General features: G+C 27.1%; 1 protein-coding gene and 1 pseudogene across 4 annotated transcripts in view; both read right to left on the reverse strand.

Moving 5' to 3' along the window:
* Positions 1 to 18,709, reverse strand: part of LOC149894940 (NACHT, LRR and PYD domains-containing protein 3-like) — a 40,704-nt gene extending 21,995 nt beyond the window's left edge. For 3 of the 4 annotated variants that reach the window (XM_090076761.1, XM_090076762.1, XM_090076760.1), the window contains exons 1-2: positions 8,705 to 9,105; positions 3,391 to 3,483 (exon numbers count right to left, since the gene is read on the reverse strand). In XM_090076761.1, the coding sequence (XP_089932887.1) occupies positions 3,391 to 3,478 (88 nt within the window). In that variant the 5' untranslated portion in view covers positions 3,479 to 3,483; positions 8,705 to 9,105. Of the gene's footprint in view, positions 1 to 3,390; positions 3,484 to 8,704; positions 9,106 to 16,497; positions 17,132 to 18,177; positions 18,236 to 18,524 lie in introns of those variants that run through there. The other variant, XM_090076759.1, reaches the window with a different exon arrangement.
* LOC149894941 (uncharacterized) lies at positions 10,898 to 16,491 on the reverse strand (annotated as a pseudogene).
* Positions 18,710 to 20,465: the final 1,756 nt, after the last annotated feature.

Genomic DNA, 20,465 nt, shown 5'->3' on the forward strand with positions numbered 1-20,465 from the left:
GTGTAATGAATGATTGGATTATGAAATGAAGGCAGACTATTTCTGAGAGTTCAAAACAAGTTTGTTTTTTAGAATGCCCTGGTTGATGAGAATTTTGAGAAATGTGAAGTCCACTCAATAACATACAATTTTTTTTGTTTTTTACTACAGAGCAATTATTGTTTTGCCTCATGTTTAAGAAATTAAGTGTACATTACAAATAATATCTACAATGCCTTGTTCCAGTCCTCACTTAAAAATTTTATTGAAAGTCAAATTTTTATTAATAAATGGGATTCTCCACTAGTATCTGTTATTTCATTGAGCATGTCCATGTCACGAATTTAACAATAAAAGTTTTTGTCAGATTGTTGTATTTACATCCATACAATAATACAAGTTTCAACTTGTAAGTTATAAGAAATGCCAAGAAAATTAAAAACATAGAAAAATTTTATAAAATGCGATTAAAAGAGAATTTTATGGGGTTTATTTTTATGATCACCACTGTATTAACCACCATAGTTAAAAACAAAATTATAATGTGCAAAACTTATTGTGAAAGTGAGAAACTTTTTTTCTTTACTTATAAAAAATTCTAAAAAGTTAAAAAATTCTACCTTAGAAACTGAAATGGGTACCCAGTTACTGACCAGACATTTCATATATATGAAAGACTGACTAACAGAACAAAAAATGGTCACTTCCTCTTATAGTATAGGGGGAATGAAATTAAATGTAACAGATAATCAATAACTTATATACTTACAAATAAGCATTTATAATTGATGATATAAAAACCTAAAACTATTTATTTAAAATTTCTTGTAAATAAGTGTTATGCAAATGAAAAACTGCATTAGACTTTACTTAAGCATTAAACACAATTAGAAAATGTTGCTTTGAGAAAACTTCAATGAATAAAATAAATCTTTTTAACAGAATCAAAAGTCACTTAGGAGTGACATGTTGAAAATTAATGATTTTTATAAAAAATCCATGTTTCTACTTAAATATTTTTTTCTGGTAAAACTCCCACATATATAAGTGTACTACAATAGAAATGTTGCATTAAACAAACTTGAAAATATTTTTTATTTGCTAATTGTAGATTGTCTTGTGGATTATAGATAAATCCAGATTAAGGAAGAAATTTATAGTTGCAAAAAGGAAAAACCTGAGATGACTGTAATTATAGCGTTACTTGTAAATAATTGTATGTGTAAAAAGATATGTGTGAATGTCAAGGGAATTAATTTGTATATAAATTATGTTGAATTTCACATAGATACATTGGTGTTTACGCATAAATATAAACAATCTTTTTTTACGTAAATTTACAGACTGAAATTTTAACGAAATACTAGATTAACTTACTAGTTTATTATTCTATTCATATTAATTTATGGAAGTGAATCAATTCTAAAACTAATTGCATTTACTGAAAAGTCACAAGCAAATTATAGCATTCAATACCAATAACAAATTCCTTTTCTTTTTTTAAAAACACTGCATCCCTAAAACTAAACTGAAAACTAAGAAGTTTGCAATACTTTATTTAAGATTTGTTAAAACAGATGCCTACCTATTCCACAGTGCATTTTGCTCAAGGAAAAAGTCCAATGAGTATGATGAAGACTTACAATGTAGTAACCATATCATCTATTCATAATCTGAGCAATTATTACTCCTAAAACTCCTTTTATCATGTGATACTTAACTGACAGATAAATGTTCATGGCTGTTTACTTTAGGCAAAAGAGTAATCTTATCCAGTCCATACTCCAGAAATAGATATTGAAAGTAATTTGAACTTTAAAATATTTTTTCATCAATAGATGCTCTGAAAAAGCAGCTTGTTGATAGTGCTAAAATTGAGAATTTAAAGAAAAGAAAGATTTAAAAAAAGATTTTAAATAAAATCTGATTGTAGTCATTTGAGATTTCTTTTAGACTGAAGTTTATTTGCTATACAACATAACAAAGAGAGTTTTACTGAACATTCAATTTTTTAATTTTACATGGATGACCTACAGATGATGACCTGCAGATGATGACAATATTGCACTACTTTGGATTGGTTTAAAACTATATGCAAATTGTCATAATTAATGTTTTTAACTTTCTATAGATTTGTTTTTTCTAAATAGTTGCTATATTAACTTTTTTGTCTATAAGTGGGTCTACACAAAACAAATGTGAAATTTGTGTGCAGAATTTGCGGAAAATGGAAAAAAAAAACCTATAAATCTGACACAAATAGAACGTGTTCATCCCAAAAACTCCATAACAAATTCACAACAATGATAACAAAAGAAACAAAATCACTATCTTTATTTTATAACTTTCTTTGCACACAATAACAACAGTGCAACATGTCAGATGGCAGAAAAACTGTGAAAAGACATATTTGTGAATATTTGTAGGGAGATCTGGAAAACTTAAACATCGGACATTTTTTGCCATATTTGCATGAATAAAAGAAAGCTTTAAACTCACAGTCAGAGTAAAAATATAAGAACTTAAAAATGTTTTAAACTCTTACTTTGAGCTAAACCTATGCTGTATATGAAAAAAAATACTTAAACTGCAAGTTACACTATAACAATGTGAGCACTTCTTTTGCCTGCTATGTCTAGAAAATATCATTTATAAAAGCAACATCTTTTCTGAAAATATCATTTACAAAAGCAAAATCTTTTTTGAATATCACATAATTTTATATCAAAACAATAACAACTGTAAGATCTTCAAAGCTCCATTTTCTTGATAAGCAGAATTGAATCAATAGATATTATTTAATCAATTTATAACCTCAGCCTGAATTTTTTTAAAAAACAAAGAGGAAAATTATAAAATTGAAGACTGTTTTGTTCTTCAATCAAAATGCAGATTTTTATCTGAAGATTGAAGTATGTTTGGGAGGTAGCTATGCCCTTTAGAAGTTTAATTTGCTTAAACTTTAAAAAATACTTAGATTGTTGACACATTCAGTTTTAATTTTTGACATTGTGAGATTTGTCAATATATTTATATAACATGTTTACAATAATCATTTTATGAAATCAGTTATTAATCAATGCATTTTCCATATTGTGGAATTAATTTTGAGTTATAACCTTAACACATAATATATATTAATATTGTGGAATTAACTTTGAGTGTTTACGTTAAGACAATAAAATTTTTCTAAAAACAGAAAAATAATTGAAGAAAAGTTTGCATTTGCTAAATACTAAAAATACTTTTTAAGTAAAATTTCTCTTGAACTGAAAAAAAAAATTTAACTTATGCAACCTCCTTGAAAGAAAAGCGAAAATTGCAAATCGAAAACAAGTTTTAGGATTATTTTGCCATAAAAACTTAAATTTTTCCTAATGATAAAATAATATTCTTATGCATATCTCATACCTTCGTGATCCAAATAACTTGCTGATGATGTGCTAGTATCATTGTGTAGCTGTTCATAATTTGCTTTAACTTGCCAGGTGTCACCCATTGAATCTAGTGTGTCAAAAGAAAGAATGTTCTGTAAAATATTATGTTTTATATATTTTTTAAAATTATTTTATAGGTATCACTTTACGAAGTATATTGAATCATTTTATAATCCTGCAAAGTGTTCAAAGATTTTTTTATTTGGGAGAATTTATTATTAGAATATGTAATTTAAAAAATAATTAAGATTGTTTACACATTCACTTCAGATTTTTAATTTTGTGAGATATGCCAATATATTATTGTAACCAGTTTATAATAATTACTTTGTGTAATCAGTTACTAATTAATACATTTTACACATGAAATTAATTTTGAGAGCTCTATTGCATAAAGACAGTACAATTTTCATAAAAACAAAAAAAATAATTTGAGATATATTTGCATTTGCTAAACATTAAAAGCACTCTGTAAGCTATGTTTCTCTTCACCTGAAGAAAAATTCAACTTATGCACCCTTTTATTTGTTTTTTTTTATATTAAAAAAACTATTCAAATTAACTTTTTAAGGGAAGATTACACTCCAATAGTGTAACATTTCAGTCAGAACACAGAGAAAACTTCATGTGTTTGTTGTTTGATGTGCCAAACTTGTAAAATAAATAAATTTGATAAACTTTTACAAAATGCTTTTCATCATGTAAAGTTTACTAACAACTTTAGGAAAACAAGATTTAAGAAATGAACAACTTTTGAAAATTATTGTAAATAATAATGTTTAAAACTGTCAAGGGTGATTTTGAAGGATTTAATCTTAATCAAAGGTTTTCTTGTCCTAAACATGTTTTTTTTTTTAAAAAAAAAAAAAAGAATAACAAATTACAATTGAATCATCATAACAATCATAATAATCAGAAGTCTTCATGTTAGCAAAAGGTTTACATTGCTAATTACAACCACATCCTACAAGGTTTCAATTTTCAAATGAAAATCAAGCATTCTCATGATAATTAACAAAAGTTTGAAAAAAAGTTTTTGCATTTCATGCAAATTTTTTTTGTCAGCAGTAACAGTGACAGTAAGGTTTTTGACTGAAGATGCCCATTCTTTAAAAAAAAAATAAGATCACCATTTCAAAAAAAAAATTTCAAAGTAGAGTGTCGCAGTTGGTATCATGAGATGAACTACCTTCATTGGTTTATCAACTTCTATAAATTACAATCCATTTACAAGTACTGTAAATGTCACAGTTGTAAATTATATCAAAGAGCTGAGAATAATTTCTTAAGTCAGTTTAAGAAAAATTTTACTTAAAAATGTTGCTTTTAAAATGTTATCAATTGTAGATTGGTGTTTTAACTGTTTGTCCTACAAGAAGAATACTAGCCATAATAGAAAGTTCACAATGAACAGAAAATTTAAATTCAAAGTTATTGATTCTGTTTTTCAACAACACACTAATGTGTGCAAAGAGTTTTTTTGAATTTCATTTGTGCTTTATGTGAACTCTTTGATTTATGTTTTTTTACCATATACATGTAATTAAAATGCTAATTTACAAAGTTAGTATTTAAACCTGTAAAAACTTTAAAAATTCCCAGAAAAATTAAAAAATAATAGCAATTTAATGTAAAAAACCAAATTTTCTCAATTCAAAATGCAGAGCTTCTTTTTGGAAAGAACTAACCTTACTATGGTTATATATGTCAGCTCAAACATTTTGTCCTGGTTCCTCAGCCATAACATCACTGCTTTTTTGCATGATAAACTCAATATTTACTTTCTTTAAATTAACTTTCTAATAAAAATTTCAAAAAAATTTTGTCATGATTGTTACATGTTTATATATCTTTTTATACTTCAGAAAGTATGTATTTAAAACAGAAGCAGAAGAAAAAAAAAATCAAAGTCGCAGGAGGAAAAAAGTTTAGCATTTTTAAAGTTCCCTTTTATTTTCCCCTTTTACTACCACTCTCGTGTCCCCACATCTTTCTTATTTTATTTATCTTTAATTTTTAATCTTTAATTTTAAACTTTAAAATTATCCTACTTAATATTCTCTAAATAGTTCAAACAGCTAAAAGATTTAATTCTACTAAATAGTTCAAACAGCTAAAAGATTTCAAAAAAAAAGCACAGCTGATGTGAGACTAGCAGTTTTAGTATATTAACTAAATTTAGTATATTAAATACACAGCAGTTTGTATACTTTGTTATAAAAATTGTCAAAATGTTAATATAACCAGTTTATAATATTTGTTTTGTGTAATCAGTAACTTATTCACTTTACATATGAAAAAAACTTTAAGTGTTCCATTACATAAAGATAGTACAACATTCATAAAAACAGAAAAATAATTTGAGAAATATTCGCATTTGCTAAACATTAAAAGCGCTCTGTAAGTTAATTTTCTCTTCACCTAAAGAAAAATTTAACTTATACACCCTCTTCGTTTGTATTGTTATGTCAAAAAAAAACAATTCAAATCAACTTTTTAGAGAAAGTTACACTTCAATAACATTTCAGTCAGAACACAGAGAAAACTTCATGTGTTAAACTTGTAAATGAATTGAAAAATTTTGATAAATTTTTATTAAATGCATTTCATCATTTAAAGTTAAGTAAAAACCTTGGGAAAACAACATTTAAGAAATCAATTACTTTGTGATCAAAAATTATTGTAAATAATAATAATTGAAACTACCGTGGATAGTTTAGGAAGAGTAAGTTTCAATGAAAGTTTCTTGTCCTTAACACTTATCTTTCTTTTTAAAAGAATAACAAATTATAACTGAATCATTAAAATGTTTAATCATAAAAATTGTAAAAATCAGAAAGTTTATTGAATATTCTGTAACTTAATACAGCCACTCTACTATTTACATTAAATGAAATTATACTACATTTATGAATACACAATGTCCAACTTTCACATATATGCAGATACATGCATAAAATGAACAAGTATATATATACATATATATACATGTATATATATATATATATATATATATATATAAATATAAATATAAATATATACTATATATATATACATATATTATATATATATATATACATATATACATGACTGTTATGTAAACAAGTATTCGTATTAGATAGCTACTATATTATACTGACTGTTATTTGCTACTTAATGTAATAAAAACAAGCAGAGAGTGTTTCTTTGAGGAAAATTCAATGAATAAAAAACAAATTTTCTTTTTAACACAGCATCAAAAATCATCAACCATGTAACTTAGAAATGACATGTTCACAAAAATGGTTTTCAAGAAAAACTCTCTCAAATCAAATGCTGTTTCTACTCAAATATTTTTATCGTTTAAATACCTGTATACATTTATGAAACTAATTTGAAAAATTTGAAAATACAATTGGTTTGTTTCTTGTACTTTGTCATATGGAATAGACAAATCAAGACTTTCCTCTAAATTAAAGAGAAGAAATTTAGTTGCAAATCAAAATACCTAAGGATACTAACACTTTAATGATTTTTAGCAATTAATTTATTACATTCACTTTAATTTAGGTAAGTGATTGCTTCTAAATGTGTTATTACAGTTACAGTAAGATCCCTGACAAACTCTATCTTTATTACATAAATCCCTTTTCAATTCCTAAAAACAACTCATCCCTAAAACAAAACTGCTAACCATATGCTTTTAATTTTTCTATTAACAATAAAACACAAGTTTCTTTAAGTTTTTTAATGTAAATTGAAATTTTTCAAGATTGTTAAAGCAGAACTCATTAATAGTTTAAAACAGTAAAGTAATGTGGTGTGGCAAGTTTACACTCATAAATCTTTTTCTTTTCAAAAAAATAACTTTAATGAATTTTATCAAATAGCACTTGTGTGTTGAAACAAAATAATATAAAGTATGTGAAGAAGCACAAATTTATTTCAGGAATCTTACAATTCGTTACGTCTAAACATATAAGATAATTTAAATTCAATTTTTTCAATCAAAATAATATTTTGATTGAAGAAATTAAGTAATTAATATTTATTCAATCAAAAAAAAAAAAAAAAAAGACAGATACAGAAGTTTGCACTTTATTCATTACTATTCAACCAGCCATTATCCAGCAATGACAAAGTTAAAAAGGATGACAGTGAAGAAGGTTTGTATTTGAAAACTTTGTTGATCTTGAAACTGAAAAAAATTTCTTAGAGGAAATATTACAAATCTTTTTAAAAAAAGCATCAGTTTAATTGCTTTTTTAGATTTCTCTACTATTTTGTTCTGAAGAATTAATGAGTATGCTTTTTTCTATCCTTGGTATGATGACATTCCAACTGTCATATTTTTTCACACAACTACAGTGTCATGTGCACTCATCACCCCACTTGTATTTTCAAGGTTTTAAAAAAGTTATGCAATAAAAAAAAAAAAGGAAAAGATAAAGGAAAATTTTTAAATAGATAATCTTATATAATTATGGTTTTGGAAATAATTTCAGAGGTCTAAGTGAGAACTTGCTGATAACAAGTTAGGACCAGAAATATTATGTAGTGTATTATTACGTTTGTTCATCAATGGCTTTAACTGGAGTGTTAACCCATTGAAACGAGTGTGTCATAAGTGATAATTTTATGAAAAATAATTGAATTTTAATACATATATTTTTAAATGTCTTTATACATATGACTTAAGTAAATATATTGAACCATTTTATAAATCTGCAATCTGTTTTAAAACCTTTAGCTTTATTTTATATCTTTTGACATAACAAAGTTCTTTATGCGTGAACTTAGTTTTTGTTTTAAAAGCATAAAGCAACTTTGTGAAAACTTCTGTAAATATTATATGTAGACTTATATAAATATTTAATGTTGAGTTTTTATAAATATTTTATGAGTCTTTAATATTCTATAACTTTTATGAATATTTTATGAGTTTTTTAAAATTTTATAACTTTCATGAGTACTTTATGATGACTTTTATAAATACTTTTTAAGATTGTTGTCAGGAACTGCATTCTGAATGAACTTAAAGTTGTGATATTTTCTGGTCTGTATATCAGTAAATCAGTTTTAAGTTATTCAAGTTTAAATGACAAATTGGTTTGGTGAATCTTTTACCTTCTAAATGTTCAAACTTTTAAAGAGGTTAAATGTGCAACGAGTAATAATATTCGTTAAATAATCAGAAAAAAATTTTAAAAAACAAGTTTAGTAAAGTGAAGCCGATTTGGGAAAACCTTTTTCATATCAGTAAACTTCCAGTCAGCAAAAAGCAATATTTGTTAAAACTAGATCCTTACCTAATCGACAATTTATCTTTCTCAAGTGAAGGAATGAAAAGAGCGTGAAGTCTGATACAGCTCAAACAAAATCATCTATTCATATTTTGAATCCTCCCAAAATGTGGTCATGTGATACTAAACTGACAGACTGAATGGCGCACACTCAATTACTTTCAGCGAAACTACGATTTAATTATGTCTGGGCTTCTAAGAGTGTGAAATCGAAAGCTTTTTCCCTCCAAACATTTTCTCAAATAATTTCACAACTCTTCCGAAAAATTGTAAGTTGGGAATATTTTCTATTATAAACAAGATTCACATGTCATAAATAAATCCTTGAAGTAGTAGATTTAAAATGGGGGTTAGGCGTCAGTGACGGAAAAGGTCCAATAGCTCTAAGCCTCCATTTTACATCTATTAACAACAATTGCTAATTTAGTACATGTTGACCACAAAGTCCATACATGTGAAATATAGAGGCTAGGAAAAAATTATAAATACAAAATTGGTGGGCCTGAAAGGATTATTATGAGAATTTCAAACTGCTCACTAACATCAACTATTTTGGTAAGACTGTAGTTTTCAACGGTTATATATATATATATCGATCACTATAGTTCCAGTGGTGTGGTTATCATAAGTTTTACATTCGGGTAAGCAAATTTAAAAAATATGTGCGTTTTAAAACATTCACGCCTCATGTCAACCTTTATCTCCCTCATATAACCTGCGCTGAAAGTATAACTCTATGTTAAAGTATAACTCTTGAAATCTGTCAGATGAAATTGACGGAGAGTGACAAACTATTAAAAACATACTATGTACTGTAGTTACCAAATTGTAAGGTAGGTCACAAAACTTTTAAACATCTTATAAAAAAAATTACTGGTACCACTGGCCTCCTGAATGGAGTACATTTTCGATCGCAAACAAACAAACTCAGCAATAAGTTGATTGTTTTATTCATCTTTGAATTTACCAACTTTGTTTTCTCTATTTTAATAGGTCTGTTTGTCTTTGAAGTCATCTTTAGCCTCAACCTGGAACAACAAGTTATCGGTAGATATGTTTTACCAGAAATCATTTATCAAGTGTTTGAATATGTGGAGAACACACCTTCCAACATATATTAGCCTGCTCAGTTCGAGCTTGTTTTTGGTCCTGCACATTGCTGCCTGGCCTCCATCAAATATCTTGTGCAACAAGTAAGCCGAATCTGCAACCAGGCGGCGCATCTTATCTATTTTATAATCGCGGACTAAATCAACCCTCTTGCGCATGTGGAGGTTTTCTGTCGCCAAAGACTAAGCTGTTCAATAATTAGAATGATTTCTCTTCAAATTTTGTGGGGGATCTCGCCCGTAAATTGGTTTTTAGCTGAATATATGGTGCCATCAAGGCTTTTAAGTTGATAAAAAAAAACTTTAACAAATGTGAAAAAATAGCAATAAAAATAGTTTTTGACAAAAGAAACGTTTGAAAAGAAAAACCAAATGCATGAAGTGTAAAAACAAAATGATGATTCAGCTAATAATTATACATAAGGTAAATATTGCTGAAAGTTTAAAATCTACGCTCTTTTTTTTTTTAACAAATTGTCAAAGAAATGGAAACATAAGAATCCTATAATTTTATTATTGAGAAAGAATTTGTGTCAATCAGCCTCAATTTTGCCTCAGGATTTTTTTGAACTAAAAATATCTTTAAAATCTAAAATCTGCTCAGCGTACCTTGAAGATTTGCTGTAAATATCAAGTGTCACTTCTCAAAAGGATTGCTGAGACATGTTTAGAAAGTTAATTTTCATTCTCAATTATTTGTATTTGATACAGTGAATAGAGTTTTTTTTTCAATATACAAGAACTTAAAAAACGATCAACTCAATAACAAACTATGTTTTAAACACCATTACAATAATGAAACATTTTTACTTTACTTTTTTACTCTTTTTGATTATTGTTATTATATTTTAAAAAGGCAAAGACTAATCCCAGCCAACATTGACAGACGGGTACCGTACGGGGCCCATACGGGTCTGCAACTGGGTCCCGTATGGGAAGACCAACGGTATCCCGTCGGATCTTGGCCGCGGTTTCCATATGGGGCCTATATGGGTATGCCCGCTGGGTTACCCGTACAGTTCCCACAAAGTTTGCCAATTGCAAATCTTGAAAATCTACGTTTATAATTAACAGATAAAATAAAACTGTATATGATTTGACTGTTTGTTTCAAACAAAATAACAATTAAAATTACAATGTCAAAATTGAGAGAATTTTTAACCATTCTTTAATCGCGTATCATCTGATTTCACGGTTGTTTCGCGAATTGGAAGCTTTTCCATCGTTTTATTCTCGTTTTGAAGCTTTTTCTTGTTTCAATATAAGCTGTAAAAAATAAAATTTAACTGTTAGTCTGAAATTTTATAGTTAACACACCTGGTTTTATTCATTTAATATATTATAAAACTCTCTACTCAACACTCTTCAGATAAAAAATTGTTGTGACAGCAAATGTATAACATTCCTTTAGTTACTGATAAATAAATTATAATTTTATATTGATATTGAATATATTTTTAAATAAATAAACATATATATATAAATATATATATATATATATATATATATATATATATATATATATATATATATATATATATATATATATATATATATATACACACTATATATATACAATAACCACAACGACGGGGGGTGGGGGTGGGGGTGGGTGGGGACAAAGACCCCCTTGATTTTTTCAAAAGGACCTCATATAATATTTTTTCTCACTAAGAACTTAAAAAGTATTTTAGGTACTTCGGTCCCCCACTAAAATGTCAAACCATGGCCCATATATATATATATAAATTAGTAAAAACACTTATCTACAAACAACATCATTCGACTGAAACACTTTTACTTAAACTAACCAATGATATATTTGAACTTTTTTAGTTAACCATACCCAAAAAGTTAAAATTGGTAATTCATGTTCATCTAACCAAAATGTAAAATATGGAGCAGCCCAAGGTACAGTCCTGGGTCCGAATCTCTTTAATATCTAGTTGTGGATATACCAAAATGTCTTGAATACATTTCTAAATGGATGTGTGAATCATTCATAAACCAATCAAAAACAAAAATATTAATTATGGCACCACCTAACATTCAAAAAGATATTATTATTAAGGGCACTTTTGTTAACAAGAAATGCATTTGATTTGTTGATTCCACAAAAACTCTAGATGTGATACTCGACAATCAATTATCTTTAAAAACACAAATAAATAAGATTGTTAAAAATGTTACAATATAATGAGAAAAATACCCAAAATAAAACAATTCTTATCCCATAAAGATCTGTGCACCATAGTATGTTCATTATTATTTTCACAACTATATTATTGTAACTCCCTCTACTTTGGAATTGATAAGACACTATTAAAAAAAACTGCAGTCTGTTCAGAATTGTGCAGCAAGACTGCTCAGAATTGTGCAGCAAAATTTAACACCAGAATAGAAACTCAAGTAAATAACAAAGAATATAACAACTTGCATAGGCTAAAAATTAGAGAAATAATATATTTCAAGGTCGTTTTAATAATGCAGAAATCTATTAAACAGGAAGCACTAACATCTTTATGCAATTTAATTCAATACTCTATGTCAGAAAGAACACTAAAACTAAAAGAAACAAAGTACAATAATCATTTCAGCAATCAAGCATTATCCCAGTATGGTCTTAAACTTTGGAATATACTTCTTAATACCATCAGTATAAAAAAAAGCACAACTATTTTTAATGAAAAACTAAAATCATATTTAATGGTGAATGGAGAACTCTTCCACCAGAAAACTCTTGATTATTAAAATTTCTAGTTTTGTTTAATTTGTTGTACAGCTGAGCAAGTGTATTGCCAACTTCTGGCAAAACACAGTAGCTGTGGGTAAACCCATGTATTTATTATTTATTTATTTATATATATAAAAGCCTGTCTAACTTATCTCAATCTACAAACTCTAGAAAAAAGAAGGCAGTTAGGGGATATGATACAATAATTTAAACATTCAAGGGGGTTAATGAAGTAAATTGGTTTCATATCAATGCACACCACATTCCCTTTTAGCACAAGAACCTGCAAGTAATGTTAAAGGCTCTAAATTATATATATATATATATATATATATATATATATATATATATATATATATATATATATATATATATATATATATATATATACACCCTGTTAAGTTGAACCCTTAATAAGTCAGACTTTTATTAAATCGGACAGATTTTCAATTCCCCTTGAACACTCTATACTTACGTAGAGCTTGCTTAATTCTGACATTTTCTAAGTCTAGATATCTATCTATTCCCTTTGATATTTCATATATATATATATATATATATATATATATATATATATATATATATATATATATATATATATATATACTATAAAATATTATAAAAAATTAAAATTTTCTCCTACAGAAAAACCTTGACAATGGAAGCTATAGTATACATAAAAATCTTTATGCAATCTATAAATGACAAATATTTAATTGGAACCTAACATTATAATAGATAACAATTATTAAAACAAATATTAAAACAATATCTTATTCACTTTTCTCAAAAGGCTTTTCTTGATTATCTCTAAAGGATTGGCTAAATATCAAAAGTATTTTTTTTTTTTTTTGAAATTTTAATGATTCATAAATATACAAGTTTTAAGCCAGTTACATAAACATAAGCGGAGTAACACTAACATAAACACCTTTTGTATGTTAAATTAAAATTATGTAACTTTATATACCTATTTTTTTGGTTTTGATATACTTCATCAACATTTGAGGTATCTTCTGCATATCTGCATTTTTCTTTTGCTTCAGATTCTGTGTCTATATTTTAAAAAGTACTTATGATAATTATTGATGTATCAAAATTTCATTTTCAAATTTCAATAATTATGATTAAATGCTTAAATAAATTTATAAAAAATTATCAAAATTATTACTTTACTATCTTTGAGAACATTATATAAACTACCTGCAGTTGACAAAATTCTTCCTGAAAACCTAAGCTATCCAACCTCAGGTTCTTGACATATTGATTTAGCTAAGTCTATTTTTTTCATATTTGTCCAGCAAGGCCAATAAAAATTTGTAGATTTTCCAGATGAAACTTTTGATAACACATTTTCACTCATAGCATTCACTAACCAAATTAGTGGTACGTAATCGGTATTGTTTTCTTCATCAAATGCAACATTTGCATACAACATCTTACTCAGTAACACAGTACAGAAATTACACAGTAAGTTACTCTGCTACAAAATGTAAACGAAAGTAGAAAAAATCCATACTCCGCAATCTCCTTTATATAGGAATAAAATATTACTAAATTGCACTTTGGATTTACAGAAAAACGTTCAATGGTCTTCAAAAACCATTCATGATTCTAAGAATATATGCTACAAGGAAGTAAGACAATAATGAAAACCCTCACGTCAACTTTATAATATTATATGCATTTCCTTGTGGCGTTACTTTTCATAAACGTAAATATTAATGAATTCTTTAAAGTATTTATTGTTCAAATTGCATGTAAAACTTTGTAAAATTTTCAACTTTTTACTAAAGAAAGAAAAAGAGAAAAATTTATGTATAAAAAATAAAAATAGTTAAAACAACTTTTTATATAGAGTTTCATAAAAAACATAAAACGAGAAAACGATTATACTTTAATTTATACGTTATATTGTAAAAACTTTTTTGCACAAGGTAAGTTGCAAATGGCGATAATGGTCTGATTGCATAGATTTTTCCGCATATTACTTTCACCAGATGGGTCCCTAATGGGAAACCCGTAAAAATCCCAGTTTTCTTAGCCCTTATAAACACCACATGCGGCCCATATTACTATTTTTGCTTAATTTTTCAACCGTACGGGACCCTTCTGGAAACCAGAACACAAACCCTTCTAAATCCCGTTCCCGTAAGCCCAGTTAAAAACCATATGGTACCCATCTGTCAATGTTCGCTGGGAATGGTTCATACTAAAAAAACGAAATCAAGAAAATACCATTAAACTATGCTGAGCAACTGGAATTGATACGCAACTCTTAAAAAAAGGTTATTTTCATTGCCACGTATTGTTAAAAAACCTATTTCAGCATCAGAAATTTCATTCAGCAGCTAAAAAGGACTTGAACTCCTGGTAGTTTTACTTTACTTTTTAGAATCAAAATACAAATTTTTATATTTTAAATAAAAAAAAAAGAAATAACATAAGTAGGAGACCAACCCATAACCCTCCAAAAAGATAAACTTATGATTTTTTGATAAACTAAAGTTTTTACATTGAAACTACTTAAATGTGAAAACAAAATTAAAATATTTAAAGGTTTTTATAAAAATTGTTTTTAGTAAAATTTTAAATAATTTATCATACAACTTCTGTAATATAAATTCATCTAAAAACGTTGCTGATATTTTCACTGATTAAAATCAAACTGAACTGGAACTCAAAAGGATTGTTCAGTTTTGATTTTATGCTTAACAAAAAAATACATCATTTAGGAACTGCCAATAGACAAGATTTAATTGAAACAACTATAGTCATACTTTTTCTCGCTTCTATCTTTTCATTCAAGCTATTTCTTATGTCAGGTGTAATAATGCACTTGCTAAAACATCAAGTTACGGAAACTCTTACTAAATTCGATTTAAATAGAAAACTCTTACTGAATTCAAATTAAAGTTTATTCTCAATCGAAACTGAAAATTTCTATTAAAAGCATAACTACGATGTTTCTTAATGATTTCATCATAAGTTGTAAACCTCTTCTTGATTAAATGGAATCACGTTTCTTGTGTGAGTATCCGGTCTGCTAACGTGTTTGTATTCTTGCTAAAACGATTGTGACCACTCTCTAAGTTTTTTCGGTTATTATTTTGACCTGCACAAGTATAAATAATTTTGAAAACGACATGAATTGCTAGCAAAGATTTTCGGAGCTGTTGGATCTTGCATTAAATACATTGTAAGGACATTCTGCACAGCGCAGTATGTGATGCACATCGAAGATACTTATTCATTATTATTTGTTAAGAGATTTCAAAAACTGTTGCATTCAGCGGTATTTGATTTTTTTAGAAATTGATTTAGAAACACTAAAATTTTTACCGAAAACCTCAGACTTTCACCTGTTTACGCTTTAGCATTATATTTGAACTTCTCAGCGTCTTGTTTTAACAAAATTTTTTATACATGAATAAAAAATTATTACTCGCCATGTTTAAAAAGAAAAATACAACTGTTAAATGAAAGAAAGAGAAAGGAGGATAAAGTCATTTATAAAGTCGTTTATCGTATGTTAAAGTCATCTTATGCAGAAGCATCTGACTATGTATGCTGTAGTTCGAATATAGGAAAAAACTCCTAATCTGCATAAAACCTTCTCATAATATACGTATTGATATAAAACCTAAAGAACGTTATCCTCCTCTTACTACCGCTCAAAGTTCTTTAGTTTCAAAACTTAATTGTTCGAGATGATGAGAGGTGAAAGAGAAAATGAAAAACAAAACATTCACGGAGGAAAGCGCACTCGTTTACACAACTCGTCTACTAACGACAACTTATTGAAAGATGTGTTTTATATAACACCTAGAAATTGACTAAGTTTCCTTCAAACTACGAAAAAAAAATTGGAATGAGCTTAAAATAATGGAACAAATTCAACTATAAATTAAACTCACAAAAAAATTTAAATAACCTCTAAAAATATTTTTATGTACCTTTAATTGAGGATCTTTTTCCGACATGATTCACTTTTCCTTTAAATATTCTCATCATATTTTCTTACTTATTTTCACACAGTTGATGTCTCCTTCTTCTTCCTTGAAATGATGGTAGTTTATTAGGGAGAAGAGAGAGGCAGGTAACTTTTAACTTGTATAAGTATGATTAATTTACGGCACGAGTAAGCATGTATATAATCTCTGATACAGTCAAATGATTTCTCATATTCATCTGAATTTAGTCGTAAAAATAATTTCAGAGTTTGCAACATCTTTTACCATTTCATTCTCTAAATCATCAGCGATGCTCTTTTCATTAAACAAAACTTAATACTCGTATTTAGCCAATACTTTATATAAATCATCATTTTTTACTTCTTTACCAATTATATGACACTATTACGTCCCATTTTTCATTTTCTGAAGTTTCTGCTGTCAGTTTGAATATGCTATCAAACGAATTTGTCATCTTTAATCTTCTACAATCATTTTAAGAACATAACTATATTTCAGTTAAAACTCTAAGCGTAAAAGTTTAAACCTAACAAAACATACTTTGTTGACAAAGTTTTGTTGACAAACGACTTAAATCAGCACGATAAGTAACATAACAAATATATCGATCATAAATCTAAAAACACAAATTAAATGAAATAAAATAAGATTTTTAACTCATAAAAAAACAAGTTTTTATTGAAAATAAATATAAGTTAAACAGAATTTGCTTCATAAAATCAAATTTTCAAAGCAACAGTTTTTATCAAATGTATTTAAACATATTTTTTACAATTTTTATCAAATATATTTATGCATTTTTCATTTTATTTGGAGTTCAATTAATATGTAACTTTTACATATTAATTGAACTCCAAATGAAATGAAAAAATGCATATTTAAAGTGATATCAAAAATGATACCCTAAACATATTTGATTATTTTTTCAAATTTCTTTAAAATACATTATTCATGATAAATAAGTTCACAAGCTGTTTGAAAGTCCCTAAAAGCAAACGTCATAAAAAGGAACACACTATGTTTCTCTCACTTTTTTGATAATAAGGTTTTTAAATTTTCGTGGGAGGTCGAATATCCCTATTCTTAATTTCGTAAAGCTTTTTTTATGTGGCTTTTTAAGACTTACACAAAATACGGAGTTTGATCTGCATTCAATTCAATGTTCATGTGCTTCAGAGAAAAAAGAACAGTCTCTCTCGGTCGTCTATTGCAAAAGTTCTCTTTATTTGAGTATTCCCAATTAAATATTCTTAATTCCTGATTTAAACAAATTCTGAAACTTTTATTCATTATGATAAGTGCAACCAAGGAATAATTGCATGCATGACTTAAAATTTTATAATAATGCGATCAAAGATTTATTTTTTCGTAAATAAAGAAAAAGTGTGTTAGAGAAATAGAATCTCTGAGAGAATTTATCTTATGTAAGAATAAAGAAATATTTTCAACAGAAACATGTCATATTTCATTTTATTTACATTCATTGATAATTATCTCTCTTATAAATTAACATTAATAAAGCTGACGGTGAAAACAAAAACTCACAAAATAACCTGATCAAAAAGACGGACCTAAAGAACTCATCTTTCTAATATACTAGTTTGGACTTTTGTCTATTGAATTACAGAAAAATAAATTATGTTTTAAGTTGTAATTTTGTACCTCTTTTTTGTAAAGCTTTTTTTGTGAAACCAGCAAAAAATGATGCAGCATAATTTTTCTAAAATTTTCGAAATATTAGTTTTAAATTTGAAGTTTATGTAAACATTTACAGCAAGCTCTTATAATTTTGTTGAAAACATTTCAAGAAACATCATCTCATATCACAAAAACGGAATAAATAACTGACTTAAATAATAAAATTTTTAATTTGAATATTTATTTATATATAGCAAGTAATTTTTTATTTTTTTATTTTTTCATCGAAACTCAGATTATAATTTTTTTTTTCTTAACACGAGATTTCTTAACACGAGGTGTAAAGAAAAGATTTTATTAGAAAAAATGACCTTAGAATGTATCATCATCTTATTTTGTAAGTCATTTATTACTTTCATTTCCAGTTATTTGTCTTGTTTTTGCATTCCAGTCGTTCTCCTACACCTTTCAATAAACCGGACCATAAGCCTTCAAAGGCTTTTATTTTTTAGAAATACTTCTTGTTACAGGTTTATAATTTAGTAATACGTTATATTTCAGTTAAGAACATGCGTCATATTTTAATTCAGAACATACGTCATATTTGTTTTGGAAGAAAAAAAATTCAGGAGAAGTTTGAGTTTTTTTACGTGTTTTTAGGTTTTAGAAATAAAAAGAAAACATCGAAACTTATTTTCAAAAAAGTTAACGAAATTTTGATGAAAATTTATTCAAAGCAAAACCTGTTACCCTGAGTTTTTTTTTTTCATTTGCAAACTCAGTTCTGGATTTTTTAAAAGGTAATAAAAATACAACTTGTTTGTCAAACAAGTTTTATGCATGACCTGCTTCAACAACACGAGGCTATGATTTTCAAGTTATTTATGATGTTTTTTGCTTTTTTATGATTTAACATTTCATGAAAAGTATGAGATTATTTATAAGGAGCAAATAAATAAACTTAGGGTAGAGGGGGCAGTTTAGGACAGGGTAGTTTAGGACAATGCGAATAATCCAAAAAATACTAGCTCTTCAACAAAGTTAAATATATTCGTCGACTGAAAATACTTTCACACGTAAGTGTCATAGGATTTCTTTCACAAAGGCAGTCGGGTAGCTTTTCTACAAACGTTTTGTGGTTTTTGATATTTTTTCTAATTTTTTTATTTCTTAAGTGTAAGGATTTACAAAGAAATTTATTCCACCCAAGGAATTATTTTTTGCATTTTTAGTGAAAGGGATATGTTCTGGGACGTAAATAGAAAATTCAACGATAAAACATAAATTCTTCACAAAAAAGTTGTGGAATGTTTCCTGAGATCAGGGTTGAGGCAGCATTGGACGATTTTCACGGGGCACATTAGGACGTGTTGCGCGGATCATAACAAACTTACCGTGGTGTGAACTAACAAAGTCCTATGCTTTAAGAAAGTCCTAATTTAAGAAATGACAAATTTTGTATACATAAAAGAAACATTTAGAGAAAAAAATTTAGTTATTATATCAAACTAGATATCTAGTTAAAAAAACAAAGTTATCTTCCGCAAATGTTTCTTTTATATATATACGAAGTTTGTCACAGCCATCTGCACCAGTTTTATCTCCTGAAATTATTAGACAATACCCAAAAGCACCTCCAAGAAAGAAAACATCAAGAGGCAGAAAAAAAGAAAGATCAAGAACTTTAACAGACACATCAGAAAGACCACCAAAACAGAATCTTTAACTTACACAAAACAGAAAATATTTAATAAGCGTATCAATCCCCCCAAAAAAATTAATTAATGCAACAGTCTCTAGCTCAACCTGTATGTACAATAAAACTAATTCTTGTTTGCAAAATAAAATAAGTTTAAATTATAAAGACAAGCCTGAAACAGAAGCATTAAATCATGGAGATTTTTGTTTAGTCCAATGTGCTTCAACATTTAACAATGCAATGTTAGCTTTTGTTTGCAGAATTGAAGAAATAAATGGAAACATTTTGGTTGTAAATTGTTGAATAAAAAAGTAGGATTTAATATATTTTACTTTCCTGATATACAAAATAAATGGTCGGTGCCAATTGCAGAAGTCTTAGCTAAACATCCTATACCAAAAAATGCAGGAAGCATTTCAAAAGGTTCTGGTATAATACTCAAATTTGATTTTTCTACATTTAAACTTGTTTGAATGTTATGAATTCTCTCAATTCGAATAAAAGAAAAATTTCATGTTTATCTACATCCATTTTATATTCACACTCTTTGTTTTTTTTATTAATATCTTTTTATTAATAAGAGTGATATGTGATTGATTAGCATTTTCATTTT

Source organism: Hydra viridissima, unplaced genomic scaffold (assembly GCF_058129835.1).
Source record: "Hydra viridissima isolate aposymbiotic clone 2 unplaced genomic scaffold, HvirCarnegie_v1 scaffold_1, whole genome shotgun sequence".
Taxonomy (NCBI): Eukaryota; Metazoa; Cnidaria; class Hydrozoa; order Anthoathecata; family Hydridae; genus Hydra; species Hydra viridissima.